Source organism: Aphelocoma coerulescens, chromosome 8 (assembly GCF_041296385.1).
Source record: "Aphelocoma coerulescens isolate FSJ_1873_10779 chromosome 8, UR_Acoe_1.0, whole genome shotgun sequence".
NCBI lineage: Eukaryota > Metazoa > Chordata > Aves > Passeriformes > Corvidae > Aphelocoma > Aphelocoma coerulescens.
Genome location: NC_091022.1, coordinates 18,198,873 through 18,220,042, shown reverse-complemented (window position 1 = coordinate 18,220,042; position 21,170 = coordinate 18,198,873). Strand labels below are relative to the sequence as shown.

Genomic DNA, 21,170 nt, shown 5'->3' with positions numbered 1-21,170 from the left:
AGGAGTGCTGAGTGGTAGCTGATGACATTTAGGCTGTGTGGGCTTGGATTAGCATGACATTCATATGCCACCTTCACCAGTGTAGCTCATTTGGGTGCATTAGGTGTATATGCGCCAGTAGTAAAATACATAAACACATCATAGAGGCAAAATTGTTTTATCAGTGATACTGTTTGTTGAAGCAAATCTCCCTAAGCAAGGTGAAGATTGCCTTGGGCCTGGCAGAAATTTGTAAATTAGTGAGCCTTCTTTTGTGCAGTATTTCTGCTGTATTTTTTCCAAACTACTGTAATTCTGTAACAGATTTTAAGTTCTCTGCCCATATGTGAAACCTTTACTTCTTGAATGCAATATGAAAAAAATGATATTTAAAATCCACTCCAAATATAGTCTGTATCTGAGATAATCCGATAAGAGTTCCTAACACTCATTTTAGTTTCAGGTGTAACTTGTCCCAGCAGCCCTCCTTTCTTTTGCAGTGTCTCTGGCAGCAGGATCCTGGGAGTTGCCCCTCTTTCCCCAGGTTGGGCCTTTTCTTTGCAGCAAGCTGAGTGCTATGTTGCCTATATTGCATTTCTGACCTGTGTGGTCTGTAGTAGAAACACTTGCTTTTCATAATTAAATCAGAGTAGTTGTTTGGTTGAATTTTATTTGCTGCTTGCATGTTTCAGCAGTGACACTTTGTCTGTAAAAGAATGTCTGTGTTATGGCTATCAGGATGGCATACCAGCCACACAAACTTTATTGGTTTTGTTACATGGTGAAATTGTCATCTAAAACATTTAAAATTAAATGACTGTTCTGCATTACAGCATGTATTCTTGATATATTATTTTAAAAGTGGGTGTGAGAACATTCTCTATACTGTTACGAATGCTACAATTATCCAGTGTTTCACTCCCTCAGCTTGCTGTTTTCTGTTTCTTGTTATTTTTTCTCCTTCGGTTTCTCTCTGAATTTTTCTCAAAAGAGCAACCTGAAAATACATTATCTTGCTTCCAAGTGCATTCTAAAACAGTTGGTCTCTCAGAGGACAGCACAGTCGTAGTGGCTTTAGTGGTACTTATTTCCTCTGCTAGTGCAGGTTTCAGTGGCAGTCAGAAGTGGAACAAGAGAAAGGCTGCAGCAACTCTGTTAGAAGTGGAAGTACTGTCCTGTGCTCGTGAACAGTTAAGAATTTTTCTCTTAGAGGTAGATGGTCTACTGAGTATGAGTGCTGCATGTGTGCCAATTGCATTTTCCTTCTGAGAAAGAAGTATTAGTGCAAGGCAGGTATCCTGGCTGTGCTGTGGCTGAACTGGTGAACTCAATTCACCATCTCACAAAGTTGCTTCTCAGCTGTCCTTGCCTTGAGCTTGCTTGTGGTTGTTCATGGCCTGCAGCCAAAGGTGTGCTGCTTGCCTGTTTCCAGCATTCCCGACCCTCTGATTCAGAGCTAAGTCAGACAAACTCATGCGCACTCATGCACATACTTGCACACTCAGACACACTCCTGCACACTAACACATACACACACTCTTGCTCACACACACACACACTGGGACACAAGCAGTCACGCTCACACACACACCATCCAGCTCAGACACACCATCACACACACACACATGCACATACACACGCTTGCACAAGCGTGCTCCTGTGTGTGTGCGTTTGTGCACGTGCATGTGCATGCGTGTGTGTGTGATTGTGAGTGTGATTGTGTGTGTCTGAGTGTGTCTGATGGTGTGTGAGTGAGTGTGTGGTCAGACTGTAGAGAAGAGGGACTGATGGTTGCAGTTAATGGACAGAGATAAGAACTTACAATATCACTTTTTGCACACATGCCTTTTTCTCAGACCAGGTATGCTGGTTGGGTTTTTCCTTTTTTTAGGTTCACTGGGACTTGTTTTAAATTCTTACCGTCCTAGAAACTGAATGTGTTTAACTTACCTTTCAGGACATCTTATTCCCCTAGAGTATGTTTGATCTGGCTTTTTAATTCAGTGAACCTCAGCTGATTTCCCACTTACTAAAGGCTGTGAAGCAACTTTGTAGCTGATTATATAAAAGCACCATGAAACAACTTCACAGGAATTCTATTCACATCTATATGAACTTTTAAAGTCACCTCAAATTTTATTCAGTTGGGCTCAGATGGAGAAGCTTTCTCTGTCTTTTGAAAGCTCCACTATCCACTAAGCCCTGAAGAGAAAGGTAAAATTGATCATATTTAACAGTATGAAACAGCGAGCAATATTCATCTCTGACCTAAAATGTCTGAATCCAGACTCATTAGGTTGTCTGTGACCTGGAACAATTCTGGCTTTTGGAATACTGCAAAGTGTGGGAGAAAAAAAAATAATCTCTTGCCTGCAGGCTAGTTATGGGCATTAAAAACTATGGTTCTCAGGGGCTCAGCATGTTGCAGGTCCGTCTTAAGACAGATGTAAATGTCACAGCTATCTTACAAAACCTTCCTAGCCTTCTCTTAGCTTGGCTGGTGTTAGAGGCTAGACTATTCATCCTATGTTCATAAAAATTATTTCCGTAGCAGACAATAACATTGTAAGTCAAAGGCAATAAAGGATTTTTGTAACTGTTTCTGGAACATCTACGGTTTGATGCCAGATGCTGGCATAGGGATCTAAGACAAAAACCTTAGGATTTTGTACTTAACATTACCTTATATCGAGTCCTAGTCTATCCAAAACTGAAATCTAGATGATGTAAGATTTCAAAAAGTTTGTTCATGGAAACATAAACATGCCTTTAATATGTGGACTGCACTGCACAGCATAAATAGCATAACTGGTTTACTTGTGGAGTTGTATCAACCAACCGTGACATTTTGGGGTTTGTGGGTGAAGGAAGGAGAGGTGATTTATATTTTGTATTTAGAAAACTTCTTTCCCAGGTAAAGAAAAATTTATAGCTGAGGCTCTCCACTGAAAATATCTTGTCATTAATCTTGGAAAGATACAGTCAATGGAAGTGTGGTTTATTTCAGTAGCAGTAAAGGTAGTTCAACCGGATTCAAAGTCCCATATTACCAGTTTGTGCTATGGACAAAATCAGACAGAAAGCCAGTGCAGTTCAGGAAACCATTGTGTAACATCGTGCAGCTAGATTTGCTGTAATTTTCATGTGCAATATATGGTTTAAATTTTGTAATGCCACAGACTATGAAACTTGTGCATGGAACAAATTAATGTTGCCTGTTATTAAAAAGTAATATACACTGCTGTTATCTGAGAGTCTAAGAGACAGTGTTTAAAGAAATAAGTGTAGGTTACCAACCTCTTAAATCCTAGACCATGAGTTTTGCACATTTGAAGAAACAGGAGCAGGCCAGTCTCACCTCTTAAAATCCTCAACTGGTAGGTTATAATAAATAGTAAATATTATGCTTCAGGATACTCTCAATCTGCTTGACCTTACAGAATGTTAGTGTGTCGTCTTGAGCTCTCAAACTTTCCTTTTTTGGCTCTCTTGTCTCACCTCAGGATCTTTGTGGTTATCTGTTTCTCTGTATAACAGAAAAGATATTGCAGATGTGCAGAGAACACTATCTTTTAATTCACTGCCTCAGAAATGGCATATCTTCGTCAGACAGCTCAGGCAGTACAAATTTATCATCCTCTCTTTATTATCCAATTCACTAGTTTTGAAATAACTTTCAGTTACATGCTTTGATGTTAAAATATTCTGTTCATCTAATAAAGCCAAGCTCTATCAGGATTTGCATGTCCCACTTAATTTGATCACACTCCCTGGTTTGGGGCTTGTGTCTTATTTTGTTCTTTGAAATGTAAAGCTATTCCTATTTTTGTGAAGTTTGCCAATAACTGCTTTATGAGCCCTTGTTCAAGGGCTACTTCATGCTTTAGCATGCAGATTTCCCTGAAATGTTACACTTAAGATGACTATTCAAAATAGTAAACTATAGATAGGATTTACATTGCATGCATTTATAACATTTCTGGATTACCTGTGCATTGCATTTTGGGATGGAGGAGCGAATGAACCATCAGATTCATTTCTTATGTCCCAGTTAAATAGGTCTAAGAACATGCTGTAAATCTGGTACACTTTTATTTGAGGGACTGAATACGGATCAGACAATTCTATCAAATATGTACTTGCATTTCTACTGAAAGAATTCCACATTCCTTTCAAATTACAAATAAAATGCACCGACAAAAATGTGAATGTTTGTCTTGCTGATGTTTTTGTGGTAGCTTTCCTTGAACTGTCCTTCTGATTGCTATATTCTGCTTTTGTTTTGTTTCTCATCATTAAATTCTGATGATCTAAAATCAGTCATCTGTATGCTGCAGAAAAGTCTATTTTAGCTGGCACAAATTTTTTGGTAATATTCAAAATAGACTTTTTTATCTAATGCATTTTAAGATTTTACTTAAAAGCCAGGGAACACCATGTATTGGGAAATGTAATGAGCAGTACAGAAACACTGTCTGTTGCCCACTTTCACAGGTCCGATTTGTGAAGAATGTGACTTCCTGGAAGGAAATGAAGCCAGGATTTTACCATGGCCATATATCGTACCTGGACTTCGCCAAGTACGTTCCCGTGGCGGTACCTGCGGAGCGCGGAGCGGGCTCCAGCTGGGCTGCCAGTGCCCTCTAGTGCTCGGAGCCTGGGAACTGCAGTTTGGTAAAAACCCTCACACTGGCGTTCCCATATGGCCACTACCTGGGGTTGATGTTTCACCGATTTCTCGTTTTCTTGCATGATAAAATGTAGCCGACTTTCATTTTTAAAAAATCATTTATATACTGGGATTAATATTCCTTGTCTAAATTCCAAGCTTGTTTTACTGAAAATCATGGCTTTCCTCTGAAACACCGGCAGTTCTGTTTTAGGATTGGCTTCCCATTCAGGAAAGTTTAATATACCTCTTCTCAAAAATGTTTCATGTAAAGAGTAACACCACCTGCCTCTTAAGTTATGTAATTCTTCTCTACCTTAGTATCTCTTTACACTTCATCAAAATATAAAAAGTTGTATTTTGAAGTAGTTTTCTGGTCTGTAGTAGTTTGGCTTGCTAGAAAAAGCATTGAAATAATTCTTGTGGAGTTAAATGCTGCTACTTCTAAAATGAAATTAAAATATGGTAAAAACCTCTCACTGACTTCAAAGGTTCAGGATCATATCTTTATTCTCACTTTCATATGTTTTCTTGTCTTATTTTTGCTTCTGGATCTAAAGCAGTGATCCTCAGTAGCTCAGTCTTATAAAACCTCCCCTTGAACTGACAAGTCAGTTTTGCTTAAGATGCTTACTAGGCAGTGCTTCATCTTGCACTTGAAGCATGTGGAAAATGATTTAAAATTGAAAGTGGAATTTTCAGATCTCATTACGTTTGACTGCCCAAACAATAGTAACCACTACTTTTACCTCTTGCTGACGGTCACTCCTCAGTGTTGTTACATTTCTGTGCATTAAAGTATTTATTTAAATTCTTTTTTGTATGTAATAACTCCTTTTGTTTAGTCATTCCTTTTAATTACTCATTCTGTCATGTACACTGATTTTTAATTTGAACTTTTTATTCCAATGAATGAAATGGGGAAGTGAGACCTTCACAGATTCCCAATACAGTATATTATTACAGAAGATGCTAAAAGCTACAATGGCACCAAGTTTGCAAAAAGTAACAGGCAAAAAGAGTTACTTGCAAATCAGTCAATCAAGTAAAATATATCAAAATTCATTAGTTTCCTTTCTGCTTTTTTAAAATTAAAATATTTCAACATTAATAAACACTTGAACTGAGTAACAGCTTTCTGGTGCAGCAAAGCTGCTGAATGTTATTTTATACATTAATTCATAAAGCTGTGAACATTTTCAGGTACTGGAACTCCTAAAGCTGAAATAATTATTTTACATCTAGAAAGCATCTAAGCAATTTCACAGATTTCTTTCATCTGCATCTTCCCTCCGGGACTGTGTTATCCTTGTCTTTGTTGTTTGTTATCCTTTCACCTGAGTGATTTTTTTTTTCCCTACAACAGCTTGCTTTCTCATACTTTGGGTTTTCATTATTAAAATAATATCTTGAATACGCTGGTTGTGCTTGACAAGGCCCACACCTTTAAGGCTGTGAGGTATGTTCTTGTAATGAACATTTTTGTAGTTAAGAAGTGTAAAATATTTCAGAAGAGTCAATGCTTCCATATACATGGACATCAGACTTAGGTCCACTGTCAAATATCAGAAGTGCCTCTTAAAATATGCTGAAACTTAAAAGTACTGGATTCCATTGATGACTCACAATACTGAGGACAGCTTATCGTAATCCATCAATGTAGAAATTACAGTAATAAAAGTTTAAATTTTTTCCCTTTTCTTTTTGTCTTTTAAAAATTTCTTATCCATTCTTATTCCCTATTTCCTCTGGTAAATAGTTGGGAAAAAAAGTTCTTTGACAATGCAATTGCCAATTCACTGTTATTATTAATAAAGTTACAGTAACAACCTATGTTACTGTAACTGAGGCTAGTTGTGAAAGCTCGTGTACAAATCCATGCAATTGTACAATCCAGCATAAGCATTTCTAAGGACTTGGACATGTTCATTAACTCACAGATATGTGCTGGTCATTGGTTGAGTCTGCTGCTGTATCAAAATGGTTTGTTACAGCTTTCTCAGCATCTGCAGTAGTCTGTGGAAGGGGACATGTGCATGTCTCATGCACTTTAGTGTACCTTAATGAGGATGCAGTTCAAAGCCTGGACTTTGCATCAGAATGGCTGAAACATTCACACACTCTATCTGCAGGCTTTGGAAAGTCAGAGCTGGCATGCAGACAGATGTCAGCAATGCCACCTTTGAGTGCTCCAGACTGACTCATTGGTACTCTGCTGGCAGCATTGGAGAATCAATTGCTCTTTCTGTATCCTCTTAACAATTTCTCTGTCTGTAATGCTGGTCTCTGGAAAAAGTAATGCCTGTTAATTGTTTTTTTTCTAACTTCCTCCTTTCTGCTGCTTTTGCTACATTTCTGTTCTTAAGCTTTTCAGCTTAAGATTCCTCATATGTACAGTATCTGGTAGTAAAATTTATCCCTTTAACAATAATGGCACTGCATCTTAAAACTATGAGTGCTGTGTTTTAGCCAAACTAGGAGGCATGAATGGCCCTCTGTAGATGCAGAACGCTTTCCCAGTTTGCATAGGAACAGAAGAGAACTTTTTTTTCCAGCTTTTAGCTTTATGTCAGGGCACTTGACACACTTGCAATTTCCATTGTGATATAAACTCTTTAATATTTGGATACCATAATTATTTGCCAAAGGATGTCTCAAATGGAAGAGAAAATAAAACTGAGAAATGTATTGTAAAAGCTGACTTGAATGTAGATCACCAAAAGGTAGCATTTGCACAAAACAGTTTGGTGGTTTAAATCTTCCTCATGTGTCGCGTGAGCTTACTGCCTCATTTCATCAGGCTTCTGTTTGTACTGCAGTACATCCAAATTTGCTTAGGATAAATGTCTAAGGAAAAATTTTGTATCTTTAGATAGAGAAGTTAATATGATTACAGATACTATCTTAGACTTCTATTTAATAAGCATAGCCATCTGCATTCAACCAGGCAATGGATGGGCTCTGAGCTCTGTCTTCCTGCTGTTACAGTTAATGTCTCTGACAGCTGGAGACCTGCCAGGAAAACCACTCATAGCATTACAAAGCTCAGTTCACAAGGGCAGGAACTCAATATCAAACTTCCTTGTACTTATTATAAACATGTATGTGGCTGCTAAACTAGTTAAGGCATTTCTAGAGTAAGGATGATTGTGTAAACATTTTTAGTATCAATTTGTATGACAATATGTCTGGTTTGTTTGTTTCTTTAATAATAAACCCTTAAAATCATAATCCTAGGCAAACTGAAATTGAGCTTACTTTCACATCCGTGTAATATGCTGGATATGAGGATGATTAAACTTCCTCTCAGTATCATGTATTCTGTGTATAGATTTTATATGTATAGTTGTAACAATGAAGACAGGCTTCTACATATTAGATGAGAAGCTTTGATTTGTCCTTTGAAAGATGTGTTTTTCCTCTTTTACTTTAGATTTGGTGTTAAAAAGAAACCAATTTACATAAATGTCATAAGAGATCCTATAGAACGCCTAGTTTCTTATTATTACTTTCTGCGCTTTGGAGATGACTACAGACCAGGGCTACGGAGGCGAAAACAGGGGGATAAAAAGGTAAAGTACACCCAATTGTATATGCTGTACTTACTAAAATCAATGTGAAAACAATTTTTAAAATGTCCTGATAAAAGCTGAATAGTTGTTTTATCAACCTTGGTAATAATGGTGGCTTTGTGAGTTATATTCTCCATTTCCTGTCCATACTGGAGCAGAGCATGACATTAAGTAGGTTCTTTACACCCTTGTAAATTCACTATATGTTGCAATTTGTTAAAAAAAAATGAAATAAAATCTTTCAAAAAATTGTTTTTAGGCATCCAGACTTGTAGTTATCAAATTAAGCTATTCCTCCTATGTAAGAAGGCTACATCTCTTCTTGTTGAAGACTGAGATGCATTTTTCATCAAAAGCAGTAGAACTGCTGATGCTTTGGCTTTGTTGTTTATTTTCATATAATTAGCAACCCAATTTATTTCATTTTTTAAAAATTGAAACATTGAAATATCTTTTTGCTGTGGAGTATGATACATAAATTTCTGTACTTCCTCCTGTGTCTTAGGTGGTTGTAGGTATAAGTTCAGGTTAGCACATTCAAACATTGACTACGAATACAGTTTCAGAATGGCAATATCATTCAGGCTCCATAATACATTTGTTCCAGAAAGAATCTATACATCCCTGTCACGGTTTGCAGTATGACATTTTTTGGGCATGTTGCTTTGGATTTTTCTTAAATCGGGAAGAAAAGTAGTGTATTAAGTATATGAGTATAGTTTATAAAACTGCAGCTAGAACAGTGTGGAATCCTGAAAAATGTAATGAGTTTTTGTACTTTACAGAGACAAACACTTTATACAGTTTCAGTGATGATATTTTCTTAAGCTGATGCTGTTTTTCTGTAATGTTGACGATTGTCATGCTGTGTGAGTACCAAGAGACACTGAAAAAATAAGCAAAAATCACACTAAAGACAGCTTAGTCTATAAACACCATAACTAATAAACATGAGTGATCATTTTGTATGCTGCCCCCATCCAAATAGTGCTTTATAAATACTGGGAGCGAACCGTTCCTCTTTTCTTTCCAGTTGGGAACTAACTGCTCCCTGTTATTTAGGGTTTAGCGCCATCTTCAGCTACTGCATTTCAGTTTGTCCAGGTATCCTGCAGCATAGCAGCCTTGGAAGAGGAAAGCTTCAAGAATAAATTGAAATTAAGCTTAAAAATTGTCTTTATAGAACTGGCTAAACAGATGAAAAGGTGATATGATATCATAAAGGCATTTTTAAAAAGAGAGATAGGATCTCATCTTTTGTAGCCTACTGTCTTCCTCTTTCCTGCTGGAGATCAGTCACTTGAAAAGCTGAGCATGCTGCCAAGTCTGAGCTGTTTCTAGGACATAAAGCTTACTAAAAAGAGTGGAATTTAACAGTATTTGTGTTATTTTTGAATTATAATCCAAACAACCTTGTTAGGTAGTTTCTGGGAAATGTTATGCCAAAAATCCTTAGTGTTGCTGCTTGGTAGACTGCATTGTAAGCTTTGATTTGCTGGAAAAAAGGTTAAATGCATTCCTGTTTAAAATGCTTACAATGCATTGCATTATTAATTTTATGTTTTTCTGTTGAAGATGCTTTTTTCCTTTTGTCACTATGATACCAGTTTATTTAGGTCTGAGACTTAGTTGTTGTTATACAGATTTAACATGTCCTGTAAGTATCTCAAGTTTATTGGAAGTGAAATTGATTTACTGTATCAAACTTCTGGCTTCTTTCATTTAAATCAGGTTTTTCCAAAGTGTCCCTGGGGAGCTGTATGTGTGTAGATGATGTAAGTTTTGTATACATTAGTTATAAAATTCAGTATGCTCAAAAATTGATTGAGCCAATTGCAGGGTCTTTATTCTATGTATGTATGTATTTATTCTATAAATGTAACACTAGTATGTGTTCCAGTAGATTCACTTAAAGCTTTTCAAATGAAAAGTAGGGAAGGTCAGAAATCACTTCTAGTAGAAGTCAATTGTTCCTTTATTAGTGGAAGGGAATCTCAATGTACTTTACACTCCAGTCCCCTCCCAGTCCATACTACAGCAGTTATATGGAAGAATTCTTAATTAGGTTTTTTTCTGTGTCCCTGTGCTTCCAGTCAAATTTGGCCCCAAATGCTGAGTCTGTAGAGGCAAGGGTTTCTTACAATAAAATCTCTGGATGGAGCAGTCGAGGTAAGTATGTAAGAGGAAGTGTGGAACGAAGTCTGTCCTATTTCAACTTACTTAGAAAATGGCTTGCTTCCTTTTGCTTATTAACTGTAACATAACCTGCAGGTATAAGCAAAGAAATCTTTCTTTGCACAGATGCCAGTTCATTTTTAGTATAAATGTTCATAATTTAGGCGGTGCATTTAACAAGAGATTGGCGCAGAAATTCCCTAGAGAACTATGCTAGGGAAAGCATACCAATGTCTTGTTTTCCTGGTTAAGCTGCATTTTTATCTGTGACATGTGGCATGTTGTCCTGGTTTGAGACAAATTCAGAGGAACGTCCAAAATGAACATCCTCTGATAGAAGGCAGGTTTCAGCCACCCCTCCCCCACCAGGTTCGGGGAAAAAATTTCCTTGGAGGAAAGTGAAGGAAAAAACCTATTTCTTTAACAAACACACAGGAAAAGAATAATAATGCTAAATAATAAAACGTCTCGCTGTGGAGAGAAACCTGGGAAGATTTTAGAGTCCTTTCTGTGGGTGTGGTCTCTCCCTCTCTCTCGCCCTGGAGCTGGAGTTCGGCGTGGGGGCCCCAACCCCTCTGGGCCAGTGTAAGATCTCCCAGTGAGGTTCTGGTGTTCTGAACAGTTCCAGAAGAGAAGAAAAAGAAGCCAAAGTCCCAGGGAAACAAAGGAGTTTAACTCTCCGTCTCTCTCTTCTGAGAAGAAGAGCCAAGAGCTGGGAAAAGCAGGGAAGTGCTTGCCTCCGCTCTTGCCACCACAGAAGCAGCTATCTCTGTGTCCTTGGAACACAAACTGCATTGAAAAGTTCGTCTGGCTTTTTTTTTTTCTCTCGCACCCAGTTTTAAAGACAAAGAAAGGCACAGGAATCATGTCTGGGCATAGAGGGTTACACATCATAGGGGATACACATCATAAAGTCACCCCAAGACACAGGTACAAGCTATTCTAAACTCAGAGTTCAATGTGAACCAAGGCACCACAGTTTACTCCCTGCTTTGGCATAGTATCAATAATTTTTTCAGATTTATTTTATATATAATACTTATTTTATAAATATTTCAGATTATTTTATTATTTTATATTTCATATTATATATAATTATATATTGTGTTTTGTCACCACGAAATAGAAGCAAATGATGTTGTCCTTGTTCTTAACCCCAAATAATTACACAAATGTGTTTTTACATAGTTGCTTTGAACAGAAACTTGTAATTATACAGAAGAAACAGTCTAAAAACTTGTCTATGTGATCTATTTTTTTTTAATCTATCCTAGATACAGGCCTTATATCTTGATTAGAAATATCATAAATACTTACTTTATGGTGACACAGTAAAGCATTTACAAATTCCTTCCAGTGCTAATGGAGTTCCTTTTGTAACTGTGTTACTGCAGTTGAAACTCTGTTACTACAGCTGTGTATCCACATAGAGAGCAATATTGTATGGAATATTGTGTTATGCAGTGAACAACTTCCATTCAGTTCTTCTGATTGCCAAAAAAAAAATTAGCCTCTGAAATGGCAGTTGTTTGTCATAATTAAAATATAATAGATCCTTGTTTAATCTAAAACACAAAATGCACAATGTTCTATGTTATAAAGATCCAGCTGTTGAAGGATCACACAATTCCTGATGGCATTTGATGCTGTATCTTTAGTGACTTGTTTTGTAGGGGAAAACAATTATACCAACACTTAGGGACTATTTTTTCTAGTTTTGACAAATAGCCTTTGCTAAGGTTATATCAAAGGTGTATCAATGTACCAGGTAAGATCAATTGTTCATTAGTTGTAACCATGAAAGACTGTCTAAGTACTATTTAATTGGGACAATAGGTCATCCTAAAAACACTGTGAAAGCAAGGCTTGAAAAAATGTTTCTTTTTCTTTAACATCATGTATGTGTTTTTCTGTCCCCACTGCATTTAGCAACTAACCAGTTTGGGATGTTTGATACATGTATGAGATTTTAAAGCTCAGCTCAATTTTGTCTTTGTTCCAGACCTTTGATGAATGTGTGGCAGCTGGAGGTTCCGACTGTGCTCCAGAGAAACTTTGGCTTCAAATTCCATTCTTCTGTGGCCACAGCTCGGAATGCTGGTAGGGAGATAAATGTAGCTTGTTAGTCAAGTACATCAGTGCTGAAATCTAAACTTTAACAAATTTTAATATGTAGCCCAGTTGATAAAAGTGTGAGGGACTGGACAGACTGAAGCAATGGATACTCAAATAATGTGTTTTCTGTAGAAGATGGATTTACTGAAACAGTTTTGCAGTTCTTTAAACTAGCAATACATTACAATATTGTATCAGCAGTGCTATGAGGGAAAACATGTTTTCAATTTTAAAAATCATTTTTGCAGATTTAGAGTCTTTGACACTTTTCTCTTAAGTCAGACTACAGCTCCTAAAGTTCCCTGGGAGTACACAATAACTGAGATTGGGATAAATTTATCTTTTAAAACCTTTACCAGATATCTAGTAGTCAACGCTACTTAGCAGAAACTGAAAGAAAAGCAAATAGTGTCCATCTGTCAATGCAACATGTTTTATAATAATGGCACAGACTTAAAAAAACTCTTTAGCAAAAAAAAAAAAAAACAAAAAAAAGCCCCCTAGATTATTTGAAAGAGTCTATGTGATATCAAGGGCAATTATTTCTCAAAGGTGTTGTTCATTCAAACACATGCAAAGTAAATGGCCACTTGCGAGATCCTCTTTCAGTGCCTGTTGGTCAAACCTATCTACTCTCTGGCCATGTGGAGAAGCAGAGAAAGAAAGGAGGTGCAAAAGGGAAGGTGTGTTCAAATTTCTGGTATCTAATGTGAAAGTGGAGACAGGGTATTAATATTGAGACAATGTAAATCCTGGAAAAATTGCATGAATAGAAGCATTAAGCATATACACACATCGGGTATTTTTGTTGAGATTCTTTTATAAATAGAGGAGTTGTATTTTTAGGTAAGACAAAAGATGAGAGAAACTGGAAAGGAAAATGAAGTTAGGAATGGTTATAACTTAAAATGAGTTCTGCCTTTCCTATACAAATGTCCTGTTGTGAAGTAATCTCCATCTAGGACCAAGGATTGTTGGCTGACATCAGGACTTGCTGTAATTGTTCTCTGTCATTTTAGGAATGTGGGAAGCAGATGGGCCTTGGAACAAGCCAAATACAATCTGATTAATGAATACTTCCTAGTGGGAGTTACTGAAGAGCTTGAAGACTTTATCATGTTATTGGAGGCAGCTTTGCCCCGGTTCTTCAGGGGTGCCACAGAACTGTACCGCACAGGTATTTAAATAGTTGATTTCATGGATTCCATGGATTTTTCATCCTCTTATTGCCATTTTCATGTGAATTCTTTAGATCTAGATGAATAGTTTTGAGTCTTTGCCAGGTTTGCCTCCCAGCTGAGTGATGCTCCTACAGAAGAGACAAACTCCTTTTCAAAGATTCTCAATACTTCTCTTTTTTTGAGGGGGGCAGTGGGGGCAGGGTGAGAGGGGCTACTCCAAGTATCCTTCTGCCTTACACGAATTGTAAATATTTAAGGTTGGGGAAAAGGTAGGTGGGTAGGTATACTGCATGTAACATTGTGACGTGTTTATAGCAGAACATTTTTTTAAGGTTTTGCAGTGGCTCAGTTTTGTAAAGTGGCTGATGTGGCAGATTTCCATTTCCTCAGAAGCCCTGCTGGAATTAACTGTGCTCGATGCACCCTGGTTGGCTGAGCAATAAAGCCTGAGGGATGCAGAGACCCAAGTAGATGTTTATCTTCCTGGGCTCCTAGTAAGATGTAACAACTAGTAGCTCAGTTTCTAGGAGATGGCCATGCAATTTATGATGAAGAAAAGATCTATGTTAGCAGGGCCTCTATCTGCAAATAGAGAGAAAAGAATCTGATGTACAGAGCCTAGATATGTAGTATTAACAAGTTAATTACAAAGCAATAGGCAGCACTCCTTGGGGAAAATCAGGTCATCATTTTGGTCATCCTCAGAAACTCTGTGCAACAGAGATGTGGCTTATGTATCATTTATGATAAGACTACAGTATTCTAATTAGATGGGAGTATAATGGTTTAAATGCCATTAGTAGAGATTGTATTTTGATTAGAAATAGACAATTGAAATAACTTGAAAACAAGGGGATTTTTCTCTTTCATGGAGAGCTACAGAGAGCTACACCAGAGCAAGGGCATTTTTGGTAGTCTGAGTTGAATATAACCTTCCCTGGAGGTATTTAAAAGATGTGTAGAACTGGCGGAGGTATTTAAAAGGTGTGTAGGTGTGGTGCTTGGGGACATGGCTTAGTGGGACTTGGCAGTGTTAGGTTTGCAGTTGGACTTGATGACCTTAAATGTCTTTTCCAACCTAAATGTTTCTATGATTCTATGAAAGAAGTATCTCCTGTGCAGTTTCTAAAATTCTTAATATTTGATACCAGATTAACATCTAAATAATTAATTTCGAAAGACCAATTTTGCTCCAGGTAGATTATGTGGAGTAATCTTATTCCTTAAATGAATGTTCATTCCCTGGGTTTATTAGAGCAAAGAGGAAGAATTGACAGAATGGATGCAATGGATTCATAAACATTTAGTGAGAGAGGCTGCAGTTCTCCAACTCTGCATGTTGTGTTAATAAATTTTGGATTAAAGCTTGTCCCTTCTAATGCAGTTTATCAACACACTGAGAGTATAAAAACTCTGTAAATAAAAGGACTGTAAACATTTTTTGAGCATGTGAATTTGAAAGTGAAGTTATTGCTTTCATTTTGCATTTAGGAAAGAAGTCGCATCTTAGGAAAACAACTGAGAAAAAACTTCCCACAAAAGAAACTATTGCCAAGTTACAACAATCTGAAATCTGGAAAATGGAGAATGAGTTCTATGAATTTGCACTGGAGCAATTTCAGTTTGTCAGAGCACATGCAGTTCGGGAAAAAGATGGAGAATTGTATATTCTGGCTCAAAACTTTTTCTATGAAAAGATTTACCCTAAATCAAACTAAGAACGCTATACTGTTAGATTTATGGACCTAAATCTTTGGTCACATCATCATCTTAGTCCTCAGCCATGGAAACTAGATTGCTTGTAGACCTCCAAGACATTTCTTTATATGAGAAAAGTGGGTTGTGGATCACCTCCAGGGCTGTGGATATAGCTGTGTTGGTAATCCAGAAGCGAAGGCTTCATTTCTTTTACCTAATACTTTCCATGGGAGTCAATATCCTTAACCTGAAGAAATCTACACTGTAATTCGGAGCAATTAATACACGGCAGTTCTATCTGAAAATATAAAGAATCAAAAAACCACTTCTGTTGATGCTCTTTTTAATTTTCAGAGCAATTTATTTTCATTTATGCTTCTGTGAAGAGGAAATAGTTTTCCCCAGCTTTCAACATGGAAATTTTGGTTGTATACAGTATGAGTAGTCCTAATAACTGGTTGACATCTGTGCTTTGTTTTTGTGAATCATGTCACATGGTATTAATTGGGATGGTTAATCATGTTCTGCTGAGAAATGCTGCTGCTGCTGGAATTGCCCATATTTATATACGTGGTTTTATTAAAAAATTATAACTACTCATTAGTGTTAAAATGTCATTTTCACATTAATATTGTAAAAAGTTAAAGAATCAGAGCAGTGGGGTTTTTATTTTGGTTTTTTTTTAATCACTACCACCACTGACTGAGGTTGGGAAAACAACAAAGAAATTTGGTATTGTCTGCAGTTCTAGTTGATCCTTACACAGTGGTATAAAAATCATAAATTCAGTAAGTTTCTCCATGGATTCTTTGTAATAATTGTAAACTGAGGTATTGGTGAATCCATATTATGACTCTATTAGTGAGCTGTGGTATGGCTAGGGTTTTCCTACTACTTCAATACTTTTATCTGTAGAATATTTTTACTGAGGTGCTTTATAATGTATTTTAAAGCATTGCATTTACAAAAGGAGTAAAATGCTGTAAATACTGCTAATTTTATGTATTTGGACCAAAAGGTTTAAAAGTAACTAGTTTAAAGTGGGGTTTTTTGCACCGGTTCTGTTACGTGTGAAGTGAAAAACATCACATCTACTTCCTGGTTGAGTTAACTGTTGGACATTGCTGAAACACACTTCAGTGACCTCTCTGACTTCAATACCAGAATGTTGTCGAGGGTTTGTCTTTACAGAAATGTAGTCTTCATCCTTTTAGAAGGGTAAGAGAACAAGAAGAAAAGTGTCATGTGCAGTCTGGTTGAGAAAGATGCAGTGAACTTGATTGACATAATTGTATTTATGTAACTGCCATTACGCGACTGTTGTAACTTTGTGAGTTGCCGTTATTAACAATGTGAAACACCTGGTGGATGAAGTAAATTGAAATTTGAGAACAGATGTTTGGGGCCACTGCATTATAGCAAATGGCCGTGGAGCACTGCAAGAACTTTTCCTAATGAATTTTCTTAAAGATGAGTATTTACACAACTTACACCTGCCTTTTCTTAAAAGTGCTTTTCACAGGATTTGCTTGGGAAGGCACTGAGGAGACAAAGGAATGGTGGGAAAGGCTTAAATTCCTAAGGTATCATGCTGAAGGCTTAGTTTAAAATTACCAAGTGGAGTTTCTTTAACCAGCTTGTTCTTGTAATGAAAACAAAGGAAATGGAAAATGGTCTGTGAACTGGATGTCTGCAGCCAAAAGCAACAGCCCAATTACAGAGAGGATAACAAGAGATTATCAAGTACATCTTGCAGTTTCTTTGTTTTCTTAGATTTTTCCCTTCTGATTTTAAAAATAGATCTCTCTTTGTTCTTCCCAAATAATCAGGGAAGTTCCTTCTCATAAGTTACCATGTATATAGCATGAACCATGCATAAGACTTCCTGTTCTAGTTCTTGTCTGTTGACATCAGTAATAATGCCAACATGTTTGGATATAGGATGTGTTAGGTCACACATGAAGACATGTTTCCTAGCTAATGAAAGGAACTGAGGAGTCATACACAAAAAGTAGTTAATGGGCATCTAAAAGTTTTCATTGAAAAGCAGTCACTTTTTTTTTAAATAAAATAAATATTTATAATCCCCGGAAAGATTTCTGCTCAGTGATCGTTTTATGTTAGATTTTTGGGGTTTTTTTACCATGTTGTTTTCCTTAAGAATAATTCAGATTAGTTTACCTTCTTGTGAATTTTCAGAAGAGCACCTCTAAGAGAGCTGAAGAACTTGCTAAGTGAAAATACAAAATATTCATCTAAGTAATGAAATAGGTATGTAGACAAATGCTCCTCTATTGACAAGAAAACAATAGACAAAACTTCTACTGATTTCACTAGGGTCTACAGAAACTCCTTCTATTCTGTAAGCAATTTTAAAAGTTACGGTTCTTTTCTTCCAGGATTTGGAATTTTTTAATTATGAGTCTTCAATAACAAAACCAATAGAACAATGCAATTTTTTTTACTTTTAAAAGAGCAATATATTTTTCATAGTTCATGTAAGGTAACACATTTTATTTAATCAGATATCACTTCCTGTTCTTTGCTGGGAACTGTTGAGACAAACAAGAATTTTAGGAATATTTTTGAGAAATGTTAGCAACAATTGGAGCAGTACTCATTCCAGATGTATTCAGAAAATGTGATCATCTGTACAACACAGAAGGAACCAAGGCTGTCTACTTTTATATCTAGTGCAACCACTAAAGCCAACTGTGAACTTAGAATAATTTGAGTTTAGAACTATTGGTCTTCGATTTCCTAAAAGACAGTTTAGGAAAAGGAGCTTTACAGATTTTTAATACTCTCTTCTATTCATCTTCTGTTTGGAAACAAAAACAATCCAAGTTGTTGCCATTAAAAATATTTTACAGTGTATAAGTATGATTTATCTCATATATTTTCCCTTAATGACTCATAGAGGAAAGCAGCAATATGTGAAATTTTGGTTTTGCTTGTTGTATGATCAGTAAACTACTATGCAGCCTCCTGAACACAGATCTTATAACTGAAGTCACTGTACTCTCTGTAGAGGAATGGGATTGGCTTTTTCCAGGGCTAAGTTCATTTGAAAGGTGCTGAAATGCTCATATAGCTACATATAGTTGAGAGTAGATTTTGTTACACTGTTCTGTACTTTCTGTACAAAACTACCACCCACATTTTGTGGTAGTAGCCCTGTTGAAACTCTTGGTGTCAGCACAAGGCGCAAGGCCCCGCTGTGCTGGTGACTACCCAGCCACACCCACAGCATGCCTGGGACACTTGTGATACACCGGGCAGTGCTGACAGGAGAGCAACACTGTTTGTAGCTCCTTCCCTTAATAATTCTGCAGACGTGCAACAAGAATTTCACTCTTACTTTGTTAGTGCATCTATAAGCAGACCCAAGGCTGGGGTGCAGAATGTCCTCTCTGCACATTCCTGCTTGTTCTGGGTGGATTTTCTAGCAGTCTCTCTTTTATTGATATGCTGATCATGGCTTCATTTTCAAACAGACATGGAAATGTATAGCTATACAAAATAGGAGATGGAGAACCAGCCCATCCTGGTCATTTGAAATGCCTTTTCTGTGTATTTATTTTTTTCTGAAGATACCTAGCTATTTTTACATTACAGGAATAAACTTTTGCTTATTGATAGTCTCAGAGCAGTTCTATCTTCTATCAGGAAAAATTCAATTATTTTCTTTTACTCTTGTGTTTGAATTCTCCATTAAGCTTACCTGGCGTTGCTAAAGGTGTATATGACAAAAAGGTGTGTAGATGATACTGTCTGAACTGTGCTGCTTAAGCAGTCAGTGGAAAAGCCTGATCCAAGTGCACTGCCAATTTAGCTCTTCAAAATTAGAGCATATTTTATGACTACTAGAGATTAAACTTAAAGAAAGTTTAAGGCTACTTAGTTGGATGGATGCTTCCTTTACTGTAAGCCTATGCAACTCTGTAACCTTTGCAGCAGTATTTATAGAAAGAGCCCTCTTCCTGAGACTTTTCTAGAGCATAATTATAAATGTTCGTACACTTGTACTGTCTGATATTTACATCAGCAGCTTTCCATAGCTTCTGCAAAAGAGACAGATTTTTGAGCATTTCTAAAGCAGTCCTGAATGTAATTTTGAAAAACATGGATTGTGCTTCATTACCTTTTTCTTTATAAACACACACAGCTAAATAGTGCCTTTTTTCCTCACAATCCATGTTGAAGATGCTTGCTCCCACTCACCCTCCATAAATTGATTCATTTGTGCAATACTATTCCAACTTGAAACCATTTTGTCACAGCTGTTTGAGAAATAATCTCCATTTTTCCTCACTGTGCTGCCAGCTTTCTGTTGTTTAAGTGTTTCAGTTGATTACCTAATGCAAATGCTATAAAATAAAACACCCACTGGGAAGGGGAAAGAAAAGAAGTCTGGTGTCCTGTCTTAATATTTGCATGTCACATTCACATTGAATGCTTTTTTTCTGGAACATGTTGTTATACAGTATTGTGAACTTTGTTGGCAGCTATTGTGATTTTGGAGGGGAGAGACAAGCTGGAGTGTAGCTCGTCTGCAATAATTTCATACAGCTATAACCAAATATATTTATAGGCCTTTAGAACTTGCATGGCCTTCATGACCAGATATGTTTTAAGTTTGCAGAGGGTATACACTGTGCTGAAAGCATCAATGAAAAGTTCTTAATATTAAAGCCAAGATTTGTAAGAACAGAAAACTGGCATTAAAACAGTGGATTGATACATCTGTGCTTCCCTGCCTAAGGGAACAAGTGACCAACTGATTGCTATGGTACAGGAACACCCTCAGTTACTGCAGTGCTGAGAGTGGTGTAAGAACTTGAGTAGACTAGAAATGTCATTTGCATTTGTAAGCAAGGACTTAGAACAAGAAAATACGGTGAGCATGGGTATAATGCTGTTGAGGATTTCTGAGGCATACTATAACCACTGCCCTATAAACATCCCTGGCTGTGTGTGCCATGGAGCTGAACATCATCTGACCCTGCCAAGTTTCTTAATGCAGTGGTTCCTAATACGTAGTTATCAGCCTTGACAATTAAGAACCATCATGCAATTACTTAGTAACTTCCACTTGAGATTTTAATGGCTTTTAAATCCCCCTTTTGTTGAAAATAGACTTTTCCTTACTCCTGTGAATAGAAGTGATAGGTGTAGTTGTGCACAGGAAACAGTCTCTCTGCTTTTATCAGCCAGGGGGAAGTGGAGGGGAAAAATGCCTATATAAAGGTACAGGACTTCCTAAGGTCACTGTACCTGTCTCTGAAATGACGTAATGAATTAAATGACAGCCAAAAAAAGTTGCAATACAATAAAAATCTTTATTTGAAATGACAATAGCTCCTCCTCTGAAAGAGAGAATGACTGTGGTAAGTACTGTTTGAACTATTTTTTACCTGATGTTCCCATTTGCACAGGTAATTAATCTCAGCAGTTGGAATTCATGGGAGGGGAGCAAGAGAAGGAAAAGGTGGTTTTTGTTCCAACCAATTTTATTTTTTTTCAGATCCTGTATTTCCATTTTATTTATTGTTTGCATCTTGCAATTGATTTCAGTACAATTTCCTTACTTTTTAATAAAATAAAATAAGTTGCTAGTGAATGTCAAAGCAATGCCCAGATGTTTTCTTCAAGCACAAGTCCCCTGCTATGACCTCCTCCCCCAGCTTCATTACGACATAACGCAGATGTGGCAACTTTCAATAAGAGCTAATTTAAAGGACTAATAATACTCTTTATTAAAAAAACCTCTACAAAGAA

The 21,170-nt window shown here is 36.8% G+C and overlaps 1 protein-coding gene across 2 annotated transcripts in view; it reads left to right on the top strand.

Moving 5' to 3' along the window:
- HS2ST1 (heparan sulfate 2-O-sulfotransferase 1) overlaps nucleotides 1-20,960 on the top strand; it is an 82,455-nt gene extending 61,495 nt beyond the window's left edge. The window contains exons 3-7 of one of the 2 annotated variants that reach the window (XM_069022907.1): nucleotides 4,474-4,559; nucleotides 8,082-8,220; nucleotides 12,398-12,495; nucleotides 13,530-13,687; nucleotides 15,183-20,960. In XM_069022907.1, the coding sequence (XP_068879008.1) occupies nucleotides 4,474-4,559; nucleotides 8,082-8,220; nucleotides 12,398-12,495; nucleotides 13,530-13,687; nucleotides 15,183-15,409 (708 nt within the window). In that variant the 3' untranslated portion in view covers nucleotides 15,410-20,960. Of the gene's footprint in view, nucleotides 1-4,473; nucleotides 4,560-8,081; nucleotides 8,221-12,397; nucleotides 12,500-13,529; nucleotides 13,688-15,182 lie in introns of those variants that run through there. The other variant, XM_069022908.1, reaches the window with a different exon arrangement.
- The last annotated feature ends 210 nt before the right edge of the window (nucleotides 20,961-21,170 follow it).